Consider the following 12,140-nt stretch of genomic DNA (forward strand, 5'->3'; position numbering starts at 1 on the left):
GCTTTCAGCTGAGAGAGGATGTTTAGTGTTTGCAGACTGTCAGACGTGACCTTTTCATCCTTTTCCCTGGGGAGACCTCATCCAGATGGGGAGCGGGGGAGGGATGGAGGCGTAGGAGCTCATAACCGGTAACATCTTATTTCACAAGCCAGAAAACGCGTGGTGGAACTCTGGGCCTGCCTGAGGAAAACGGAGTTACTTGTCCCATCTGAGATGTGCTGAGCAAGGGGTAAACTGGGCAGGGTGTGTGCTCTTGCTAGAGACATCTTTCTGTTTCCTTTTCTGAGGTCTGGAGTTGTTGCTCATGGATTATCCAACCTTGATGAAAATAATTAGTTTCCTGGGGAAATAAATCCTCCTCTCTGGCTTTGGTGGGATCAAGTGTGTTTTCCAAAGTGCTGCTGTTTTTTGCTCCTGGAATTCCTGTGTTCTGCTCATCTTTCTCAGGGATCCAGCCCTAGAAGCACTCCAGCATCATAGAATTGTTTGTGATGGAAAAGCCCTCTGAAATCATTGGGTCCAACTGTTCCCCCAGCACTACCAAGGCAACCACTAAGACATGTCTCCAAGTACCACACTCATATGTTTTATCACATGGAAGATGTAGTTTAACTGAAAGTTAAAACATTTGGCTGCAATGGTCTGTGTCTACTTCTCTTGCCACAGCAGAGATAAAGACCAAAACTTCCCCCACTCCAGCTTTAGCTTTCTAAATTTTACCAGAAGCACCTAAATCCACCAGCTACTGGAGGTCATCTTCACATTAGGTTACAGTTCCATAGCAAAATTCTGTAGTTTCACTAACTGTCCTTTTCAAAAACTTTTTGGTTTGGATTTGTTTTGAAGCCAACCCAGGGATGGCCTGGGGTGGGGTCCAGCCCAAGTGCTTTTCTGATATCTGATAGAGCCTCCTCAGCACTCCTGCAGGCCGGTTCCACAGGGCAGACACAACTGTGCTTGTGTCTACACTGGGCAGGGCACCTGAAGGACGTGGAGATGTCTCTGATGAGAAAGCAGTTCATCCAGTTTGCTGGTAACGGACGTTTGCTGCTTATCCATATTCAGCTCTAAGTATTAAATCTTGAATTAATTGGAGGGACGAGCAAAGCTTGGTAACGTGAAATAATTTCTCGTACATGAACATCTCCAGCTCTCCTGTGTGGGCCTTTGTGGTACTGAATCACAAGTGGTGTTTCACATGTTGTTTCGGGAGCATGTTGGGAGCTTGACACTTCAGGTTTTGGGTCGATGTGGCCAAACCAGTGGTGTGGCTGTGACACAGAGGTTCTCAGGTGACCTGGTGATTTCCAGACCTCCTGGATGTGCTGCAGAGATGCTGTGTGATGTTTCCTGCAGGGATCCACCATTGTGCAGAGCAACAGGGAGAATTCCAGTGCCTAAAGGGGGCCTACAGGAAGGCTGGAGAGGGACTTTTTGCAAGAGCAAGCAGTGATAGGACAAGGGGGAATGGCCTTAAGCTGAAAGAGGAGAGAGTTTGAGAACTGCATCACAAGCATCTCCAGAGTACCTGATATCATCTCCTGATGCAACATCTTACGGACAAAGCATCCATCAGCCTTTCCCTTCATCCTGCCAAATGCTTGGGGAAGCTCACACACTGCCACTGGTACTTCTAGGCAGTGCCCTCAGGCCCTCTGTTCCTACAGAGGCTTCAGTTTCATGTGTGAATGGTAGAACTTCCTCCTGGCTGCCATGGGGCCAAGCTGAACCATTTGGCTGCACTAATGACTCAGTGTGAGTTCGTGTCCTAGGAACGGTCTCAGGGTGAAATATTGATCTTCCGTGCACTCCCTGGACTGCACCTGTGGGACAGGACCTCCAGGGTCCCTACAGCTCCTGCCTGCCTCCTTTGGGCTGGTCTCTGAGCACAGAAGAACCACTTGGCCTGCAGAGGTTGAGAAGCATCTGTCTCTTGTCCCCTTTTGACTAAGTTATCAGGAGTTATAAGGTGCTCAGGAGGGGTGCTGGTCGCTGGCTGGAGTACTCCAGAGCTGCTCACCCACAGAGTTGTGGTCGTGCCAGGTTTGGACATATGGGAGGAAAGTTTACTTCAGTTCCTCTGGGAGAACTGTCAGGCTTTGGTTTGCCTGTCATGGATGTGGCTGCTGGAGAAGATGGGGATCTGAGCAACCTGCTAGTGGAAGGTGTCCCTGCCCATGGCAGGGTGTTGAAATGAGATGAGATGACCTTTGAGGTCTCTTCCAACCCAAACCAGTCTGTGATTCAGTGATTATCTGTATTTCCAAGATCTTGGCTCATGAGTCCCTTATGCAATTTCATTAGAATGTCTGGTTTTCCAACACCTCATTTTTTGGGATAATTAAATCCTGTGAGCAGTGTGGACTGTGTGTGAATGTAGCTTTCAGGAAACTTTTGGCTTTTTCAAAATAATCTTGCTTTGGCTACTGATTTTGGTCATATCTGTAATACAGCGGTTTCAATTAGCAAATATATCTGAGGTCGATTTGGAGTTGGACTTTGATGGTCCTTGTGCATCCCTTCCAACTTAGGTTATTCAGGATATTCTAGATCAATTTGGAAAGAGGTAAAAAGAAGGAGAATTTTACTTCAGTGCTTCAGAATTTTCTTCTCTTGGCGTCTTTCATTGACCCCTTTGTATTTTTTGTCTGGCTTTTGCATAACACTTTAAAAATATATGAAGTGAGAAGAAAAAAAACTTTTCTCATTGGCTTTAAAGGTGGGACGTGTCTCAGTGTCCACCTGACATGCTTGTGTTGTTGGAATGGCTTTGGTTAGTGAGTGTGACATCAGTCCTGGAAACTCCAGTGGAATCACAGAATGGTTTGGGTTGAAAGGGACCTTAAAGCTCATCCCATTCCACCTCATACCATGGGCAGGGACAGATCAGGTTGCTCCAAGCCTTGTTCAACCTGGCCTTGAACACTTCCAGGGAGGGGACACAGAGCAAGCAGTGGATGGACAGCACTGAGAACTCTTCATAAGGTTGGGGCTTTTTATCAGAAAACTGTCAATAAAATGATAAAGTTCTCCTATAGCTGTTAAATTCCTTCAGGCCAGGAAAGTTCTGGACATTGGCCCTGTTGTACTTTTCTCTCTTGGTATTTTAAAGTAATGATTTTTATTTCATAATATCCTTTTTCTTTTCTCCAGGTAAGAAACCAAAAGTAACCTGCCTTTATTGAGTTCTCAAGAACATAATCGACCCCTTGGTACATTATCAAGATGCATTAGGAAACTGGATCCGGTGCCAAAAGAACTCCATGAGTTTCCATGACTCTCTTGAACCCTGACTGATACTTTTGGATATAAATTTCTGTTCTAAGGAGAAGAGTGTGTACTCCAAATCCTTTCTGCCAGCTTGCTGGCAGAGATATTTCACTAAGATCATGGACCATCCTAATAGGGATAAGGATGAAAGGCAGCGGACGACGAAGGGAATGCCAGGAAGGAGCGGGCACGGTTCTCGACCAAGCTCATCGGCATCTTCTGGCGTTCTTATGGTGGGACCCAACTTCAGAGTGGGCAAGAAGATTGGGTGTGGGAACTTTGGAGAACTCAGACTAGGTAAGAAGTAACCGTTTTAGTGGCCTGCGTTATGCAAATTAGCATTTCACCACTGGAATATAAATATGTAAAAACTTACCCTGGCTCGAGAAACGCGTGCGCTTGTCTCGTTTCCCAAGTGTCGAGCTGCCTTACCTGAAGCTTCTGACTCAGAAGATGTAACTCTTAACATGATTTTGATTTGCATAAAGTCAAAGGGAATACACTGGAGAGGCCAAAGATGCAAATTTTGAACAATCCCAACAAATGAAGACTGTTCTCAGCGCTGAATGTCTTGCCTAAGGTGAAAACAAATCTTCTTAACTGTGTGAATTGCTAAATCTTGCTCTCAGATTTTTGTCCATAAGCTAGAATACTCTTTTAAAGTGCTAGGTGAGACTCTTTCCATGCACTCAGACTCGATTCCACATCCTTCTCTAACCTCACTGCCCTAATTCCAGCCCCATCCCAGTATCCCTGCTCTGTCCCATGCGTTGGACTCACTGGCAAGAGCAGGGCGTGGGATTGGCCATCTGGCTCCACTCAGCCAGCCCAGCAGCCCGTGAATTTTCATGGACTGTTGGTCTCCTAACCTCATCTTGCAGCTGGTCACTCAAACAGATGGTTCCACTAATGCATTGTTTGTTTAGGACTACTCAAGAGCTCAGTGCATTGGGCTCTTAAGTCGTCCTAACCAAACAATGGTTGTGTTTTAAAAGAGGTGGGGGAAGCACCAGTATTGCTTCCTGTAACCAAAGGGTTATAACAACTAACTATTGATAGTATCTTTGTAGATTCCTGCTTGGAATCTATGTCAAATTAATCTGTGTAGTCTCTCACTCTGAGGTTGGGTTGTTGCATCTCTACAAACTGCTGCTTCTCCACAGTGTGAAGATTAACCAGCTCACTTATGGTGTGTCTCAGTAAACGGGTAGTTTGGTTTCAGCATTACATCAGAGACATTTTATTGATTTGCAGGAGCAGAGATAACACTCCAGAGGTGGAGAGAAACCAAGGACAGGGACGGAAACTCCCGTCTTCCTGCACATGAGTATAATTGGCAGCTGTAGATAGGTTTGGATCCTTACAGTGACATAACATTAAAAGCTCTATTGCATTCTCAACCCCCTCCCCAACAGCAAATGTCAGGATCCCCAGGGAGATGTTGAATTGCTTTGTAATCCAAGCTCTGTGCTGAGGTTCAGTGGCTGTAGTGGATCCCTCCAGGTACAGGGCTCTTGGGTTTATTCAGCTGGTGCCCAAATCACAGAATCACAGAATAGTTTGGGTTGGAAGGGACCTTAAAGCTCATCCTGTTCCACCCCCTGCCATGGGCAGGGACACCTTCCATTAGACCAGGTTGCTCCAAGTCCTGTCCAACCTGGCCTTGAACACTTCTGGCGATGGGGCAGCCACAGCTTCTCTGGCCAACCTGGGCCAGGGCCTCACCACCCTCACAGCCAACAATTCCTTCCCAGTATCCCCTCTAATGCTGCCTCAGGCAGTGGGAAGCCATTCCCCCTTGAATTGGACTTCAGGCCCTTGTCCAAGGGGCTGTTTTGGAGCCCCTTTAGGCACTGGAAGGGGCTCTAAGGTCTCCCTGGAGCTTCTCTTCTCCAGGTGAACACCCCCAGCTCTCCCAGCCTGGCTCCAGAGCAGAGGGGCTCCAGCCCTTGGAGCAGCTCCGTGGCCTCCTCTGGACTGGCTCCAGCAGCTCCATGTCCTTGTGCTGTTTGACCCCAGAGCTGGAGGCAGCTTTGCGGGGGGGGTCTCACCTGAATGAGGCAGAGGGGCAGTATCCCCCCTCCCCTGCTGCCCCTGGTGGTGCTGTGGCTGCAGCTCCTGTTTCCATGATTGTTTTTCACATTTTTCAAAATTTTAGTGCTACTGGGTTTGTGATTAAAGTACAGTTTCATAGCATGTACTTCGGAGAAGAGATTTCACTTCTGAAAAAGTCACTTTACAGAGAAATTAAGTTTTAACTGTGGAAATGCAACACCTGCTAGGTGAGTGGCTGTTTTGTTTTTAATAATACATGTATTGTTAATGCTGGTTAACTAAGAATTTGGGCAATGAGCCACATGTACTGATAACAACTATTAAGTGTAAGGTCCTTCCCGGAGCTGTATTACCCTTTTTTTTAAACTCCTCTTGCTTTTTGCCTGTCACTATCCTTTAAGAACTCCTGTTTGCTCAAATAGCAGCTATTTCTCTTGCACAGACTGGTGGTAATTATGTCTGGGGGAAGGAGAAGCTGAAATCCGAGCATGCAAGTCTCTGATAACAGTTTTGTCCTGTGAGGATGAATGGTGTGCCCTCCGCTTTTTGACTTTTTTAATATGGTTTCAGAGAAGTTAAACCCCAGTAGTACAGGCAGAGCAAAGCCTGATAAACAAGGGGAAAGGAGATTTTTCCAATTCCCTGGAGAGTTTCTCTGTTTTCAGGTGTTGTGTTTTCACTCCAAGCTGCTCTTGTATCAGGGGAGCTGATTGTTCAGGGAGGAGATGGCACGTGCCTACGGGAGCTGTTTGCTGTGAATATCCAGCTCCCTGCTCAGGGTTGATCTTTCTTCCTAAAAATACAGATTGCCCCGGGGATATGACTTTTTTGGAGCATGTGGGAGCAGCACAGTCGGATCCCAGCCCAGCGAGGATATGGGATGGGGAGATGAATGAACACAAAACTCAGCATTTGATAGGAGGAAAGGGGGAAATGGCCACAGCCTGTGCCAGGGGCAATTCAGGTTGGATATTAGGAAAATATTTCTTCACTGAAAGGGTGGTTGAGCATCAGAACAGGCTCCTCAGGGAAGTGTTGGAGTCACCATTCCTGGAAGTGTTCAGAGAAGGAGTAGATGTGGCACTGCACAGTGTGATTTAGTGGGAATGGTGGGATTCAATTGAAGGCTGGACTTGATGACTGATGACCTTGGAGGTCTTTTCCAACCCTAATGATTCTGTGATCTGGAACAGGGTTAACCAGTGGCTATTTCTTCAGACAGGCTGCAGAGGAGGGGGCCTGGGAGGGCTTTGGTTTCCCAACTGGCTCACCCTACTAGCAGGAATATGGTGCTAGGAGGGAGCAGGGGGTCCTGTTTGCCATTCCCATGGCAGATGCTGATGGATTTGGGATTTCATTGCCCTCTGTGCAACACCAAATCATGCAGCTCCCTGGTATCTGCCGAGTCCAACCTCATGCTGCCTCAGGAGCTGGAGCAACAGGAAATTTTTTCCCAAACACTGAACCATGAGCCATGGTAGGGATAAATAAGCCTCCACAAAAGTCTCTTTTTTTCCCACTGTTTGATACCCTTATTTAGTAATGCAATTAAATAGGAACTAATGTAAAGTTCTTATTGCAGTTTCAGTAAGTTGGGGGGTTTTCTAAAATAAGGATTAAGTTCTGGATAGAGCAGATCATAGAATTGCAGGATGGTTTGGGTTAGAAGGGACAGTGAAAGATCATCTTGTTCTAACCTCCTGCCATGGGCAGGGACACCTTCCACTATCCCAGGTTTCTCCAAGCCCCGTCCAACCTCACCTTCAACACTTCCAGGGATGGGGCAGCCACAGCTGCTCTGGACAACCTGGGCCAGGGCCTCCCCACCTTCACAGCCAACAATTCCTTCCCAATATCCCATCTAACCCTGCCCTCTGGCAGTGGGAAGCCATTCCCCCTTTGCCTTTCCCTCCATTCCTTGTCCAAATTCCCTCTCCAGCTCTCCTGAAGCCCCTTTAGGCTCTGGAAGGGGCTCTAAGGTCTCCCTGGAGCCTTCTCTTCTCCAGCTGAACACCCCTAGTCTCCCAGCCTGGCTCCAAAAGAGAGGGGCTCCAGCCCTTGGAGCATCTCCGTGGCCTCCTCTGGACTCACTCCAACAGCTCCATGTCCTTCTTGTGTTGCAGACACAGAGTTTTTACTGGAGACCAAATCTTTTTGTTCTAATGCCAACATTATCTGGCATTTTCAAAACTGTATGTCCAAGTATTTAAAAATTACCATTAATGCAGCTTTTTTCCCTGCTTTGGGGGTGGAAAAAATAGTTAGGATGGGCTAGATCTGATCCATATCTTGATTCCTCCCTTCATGGGTTGCTGCACCAAAGATCTTTGGGGAGAAGTCTGTATTTTTATGTGCATCCAGAAGTCAGATGTCAGCATGATTCACACAGAGTTCTCCTGAAGATTCAGCACATCTCAGCAGCAAGTAGCAAGCCCCAGACTAGCAGAAAAGTTTCTTATCTGTAGATTGCCAGGTCAGAGCAGGTGGATCTGATCTGGGAAGGTGCCCCCCAAAAGCAAGAACCACCCGGGCTGTGGTTTGAAGCCAGGAGCTTTGCTTCCAAACAAGTAAAACAATCAAATAAATAATTAAAGATGATAATAGCATCTGGTACTGGGGCTGTAGTTCCCAAATAACAAGGCATAATGTGAATATTGGATGAGAACAATGTGTGATGTGGAGGGTGAGAGCAGATCCTGGGTAGGGTCTACACCAGGAGCTGTTAGCAGGAGACATGTGCTCTAAAAGGGACAACAATCAGGCACATCCTGAGTGCCCACAGAGTCTGGTGTGTGTGCAGATGCATCACTTTGTAGATGGCTCGCTTTGGGCTCCTCTGGTGCCTGCAATCTGTCCATGTATTTGCTGCGTCTCACTGCCAGGCCTTGAGAAATCCGCTTGGCGAGGTTTCCCACGTGAATACCAGCAACTTAATGCATCGCTTCTCCTTTGGAATATGTAGTTCATAATTGTCAGTGGAACTCCCCAAAACTGAGGCATGGACTTACTCACTGCTCCATCAAAAGCTTTGCCTCAACTTGAAAGGCTTTTGTTAGCACAGTTATACGGATCGTTTGTCGTACCAAGTTAAGGTGCAGCTTCTGTTCAGGGCTTGTTTCACTGCACAGGTCACTGTCTCCTGGGAGCCTTTGCTCTTCCATCCTAATCTGCCTTGGGGGAGGAGGAAGGATAAACCGTTGCACCTCAGACAGTGTGACAGCAAAACTGAGGGGTAGATGTCAGTCTGGAGCCAGCAGAGAGATTTTGGGGATTTGCTTTGCCATTCATTGTAGCTGGCAAAACAAGCATCTCATGCTGCAGCTTTGGGAAGGGTTTGGAGTTCAGAGGCTGGACCCATTTGTACCCCCTTATATTCAGGGTCTCCCTGTAGTGCTCTGGTGGGGATGTACTGGAGGATGAATTAGTTCATTTACCTTTGGCTGTTGGCCTGATTTCCCAGGCTGGTGTGCTGCTAATCCCAGCTCTTTAACTGAGGAACTTCATTATGAAAATCACCTTCTATCTAGTCCTCACCCTCATAAACCAGACCATAATAAGATGGATTATGGCTCTGTGTACATGGAGGGTGTTGGCCATGTCCGTTTTGCCTTGAAACAAGTTTGGAAGAGCACTGTTTCCCTGATGCCGTTGTCCTGCATTGGTGGGAGAGCACAGATGTTGATGGAAGGGCTGTGGGTGGAAGTGCACCCCTGCTTTGAAAAGGTGTGATGGAGGTCATGGGATCCATAGGGGATGGAGTTCTTATGGCTCCCTCCCTGGAGGCTTTTGCTGTTCAAAGCATCTGACTTTCTCACATATTTGGGCTGGAGCTTCCCTGGCTCAGTGTCCTCAAACTGAGCACCTTCAACCATGTCCTGGGCTCGTCCCCACCAGGGGCAGCAGGTGAGGGCAGGATTCTGCCCCACTCAGGTGAGACCCCCCCCCTGCAGTGCTGCCTCCAGCTCTGGGGTCCAACAGCACAAGGACATGGAGCTGTTGGAGCAAGTCCAGAGGAGGCCACGGAGCTGCTCCAGGGGCTGGAGCCCCTCTGCTGTGGAGCCAGGCTGGGAGAGCTGGGGGTGTTCACCTGGAGAGAAGGCTCTGGGGAGACCTTAGAGCCCCTTCCAGTGCCTAAAGGGGCTCCAAGAGAGCTGGAGAGGGACTTTGGACAAGGGTGTGGAGGGAGAGGCCAAGGGGGAATGGCTTCCCACTGCCAGAGGGCAGGGTTAGATGGGATGTTGGGGAGAAATTGTTCCCTATGAGGGTGGGGAGGCCCTGGCCCAGGTTGTCCAGAGCAGCTGTGGCTGCTCCATCCCTGGAAGTGTTGAAGGTGAGGTTGGACAGGGCTTGGAGAAACCTGGGATGGTGGAAGGTGTCCCTGGCCATGACAGGGGGTGGAGCTGGGCAATCTTTAACTGTCCCTTCCAAACCATTCTGTGGTGTTGGTTGGAGCTCCATCGGGAAGGGGGAGGAGCTACAGCTTCAGCTGCGAGTGGGGCTCATTCTCTAGTCCCTCACACAGAGCAGGTATTCCAGGTGGTTTTAGGCTGCCTTCCCTCAATGTCCTCACGTCTTCTCGCCTTCAGCCATTACTGCAGCCCAGGTCTGTCTCAGAGGGTGAAGCAGTTCATCTGCAATCTCCTTTTCCAGCAGTTTGGCCTTTTAGCCCCTCAATGCTTTCCAGTGTCTGAGTATTCCCAATGAAACTACAAAACCTCCTTTCTAGCTTTGTTTCCAGTCTGGGCATAATATTATATCTTTTACTGGAAAGAAATAGATGGAAAGCACCCTGTGTGTCAGGGGTTAGTGCTGGGGCTCAGCTTTCACCTCTGCCTGCAGAAACACCTCCCTGAGGATATTTAACCTCGCATTTAAATGCCTGCCCTGTGTTAAACTGCATCACCAGTTACCAGAACAGGTTGGAGCTATAAAATTTTGCCTTCCTGATGGATGTTAAAGCAATATGCTTGGTGCAGGCTGAGCCTGGGAACACCTAATCCCAAATTTAGAGGTCAGAACTACCCTGAGAGATACAGTGGGGAAAGCATCAAAAGAAGTGAAATGTAGAAAACATGAAGCTGTTATAAAGTAAACTAAATTTCCCTTGATATTTCAGGATTTAAAAACGACTGTCTGTCTTCTCTCATGTTCGTAATGTCCTTAATTTGATTGAGTCTCCCAGTGCTGTTGCGTTGTATCCGTGTGCTGAGGAGGACACGGCATGGTTTTAATGCTGCCATGTGGATATGGCAGAGCTGCTCCTGCCTGCTCTGAAGGATGTCACTCCCTGTCCTGGGCTTTCTCAAGAGCTGGGCTGTGCAAAGCATCAATATCCATGATAGGAATTGGAAAATAAGTGTGTAACACAACCGGGCTGATGCTACAAATAAACGCTGATAGCTTCCAGCCTGGATTGCTTCTGTGTTTTAGAGCTACAGTTGCTGAATGGAAGCATGACATGCTGTGGCAGTGCTAAGCAGTGATGAGCAAAGGTCAATGCTTCCCTGGCTAAATTCATGGGGAGCTTTTTGTGTTGGGGGCTGCCCTCCTCAAAGGGGACAGTGGGACCAGAGGAGGTCAGAAAGGTAGAGGGTGCCAGCGTGGTGGGACAGAGCAGATCCAAGGCCTGCCTGAGTGTCCTTCCCCAGTGGGGGGACTGGAGAGTTTGCTGTCAGGCATGAGCAATGTGGAGGTGAAGGGGAGGTGATTGCTCAGATTCCCTGGCAGAGGAACTGGAGGACGTTGAGTGATACTGTAACTGGCAGCGTCAGAGCACATGGAGAGATGCTCTGTGACACATGTAGCTGTGCATTGCTGCCACGGGTCGCTGAGGGGGCCAAGGGCTCCCTTCAAACACCAGACAGGCTCCTGGAGGAAAAATTCCCCTCCAGCTGTAGCACACACGGATTCCAGAGCTCTGGCTCAGCTGGACGTGTGCTCAGCTGGTTGTGCTCATCCTACGCTCCTTCGTGCTGCCCAGAGCATGATTAACCTGGTGAAACTCCCTAGAGATTCCAGGATGAAATTGTTACGTGTCCAGCAGATCCAAGACACTTCCAAAAGAAATGTCTCTTCAGCTTTTTGTTCCCCAGATGTCTTTGGCATGATGTAGATAATAAAACCCCATGTCTCTGGGATACCTCCTCTAAGGTGTGCACGGAGCATAAGTGCTGCCCTAAAACACAGTTCCCTTGTGCTGAGGGGAAGGTGGTGTTTGCCTGCCCTGCTGAACTGCTGCAACTGATTATTTTGAGGCTTACACTTCGTTAAAGGCAGGAACATTGTGGGGAATTGCAAAAACAGCCCTTTGGCAGCAGTGACACTCTTCCTTATTGTGCCTCGAGCTGCAAGTGCTGAATGTGGAACTAAAAGATTTTTTTCTTCTCTCCTTACAGGTAAAAATCTCTACACCAATGAATATGTAGCGATCAAACTGGTGAGTAGAAGCTTCAGGTGTCCTTAAATGACTTGTACTTCATGTTAAAAATTCAGAACAAAAGGAAATTTCTCACTTCAGACTCAGTGCTGCTCTCACCCCCAGCTAGAATGACTTATTAAAGCTAACATAAATTCTTAAGAACACTAAAAGCAAGGGAAGAACCCATCCTTCCACCTGCTGAGGAGCACTGAGGGTGGGTTTGCCATCTCTTTCTGCTCCATAGCTTGAGCCTTCCTGTTCAGGACTCCATGGATTCTCCAGTTGTCAGAGCATTTGGTCAGGAACCTGGCATGGTGCAGCCTGCTGCTCCGTGTCTTTGGAGTCGAGAGACAGGAAAGAGGGAGTTTCTGTGGTTCAGATACCCTTGGGGAGTAGG

At 48.1% G+C, this 12,140-nt stretch overlaps 1 protein-coding gene across 2 annotated transcripts in view; it reads left to right on the forward strand.

Annotated features, from left to right (window-relative positions):
- CSNK1G1 (casein kinase 1 gamma 1) overlaps window positions 1-12,140 on the forward strand; it is a 101,682-nt gene that overhangs the window by 38,696 nt on the left and 50,846 nt on the right. For both annotated transcript variants that reach the window (XM_027741841.2, XM_027741843.2), the window contains exons 3-4: window positions 3,154-3,567; window positions 11,721-11,761. In XM_027741841.2, the coding sequence (XP_027597642.1) occupies window positions 3,390-3,567; window positions 11,721-11,761 (219 nt within the window). In that variant the 5' untranslated portion in view covers window positions 3,154-3,389. The remainder of the gene's footprint in view (window positions 1-3,153; window positions 3,568-11,720; window positions 11,762-12,140) is intronic.

Source organism: Pipra filicauda, unplaced genomic scaffold, assembly GCF_003945595.2.
Source record: "Pipra filicauda isolate LSUMZ 115617 unplaced genomic scaffold, ASM394559v2 scaffold7_size6619720_pilon, whole genome shotgun sequence".
NCBI classification, from domain to species: Eukaryota; Metazoa; Chordata; class Aves; order Passeriformes; family Pipridae; genus Pipra; species Pipra filicauda.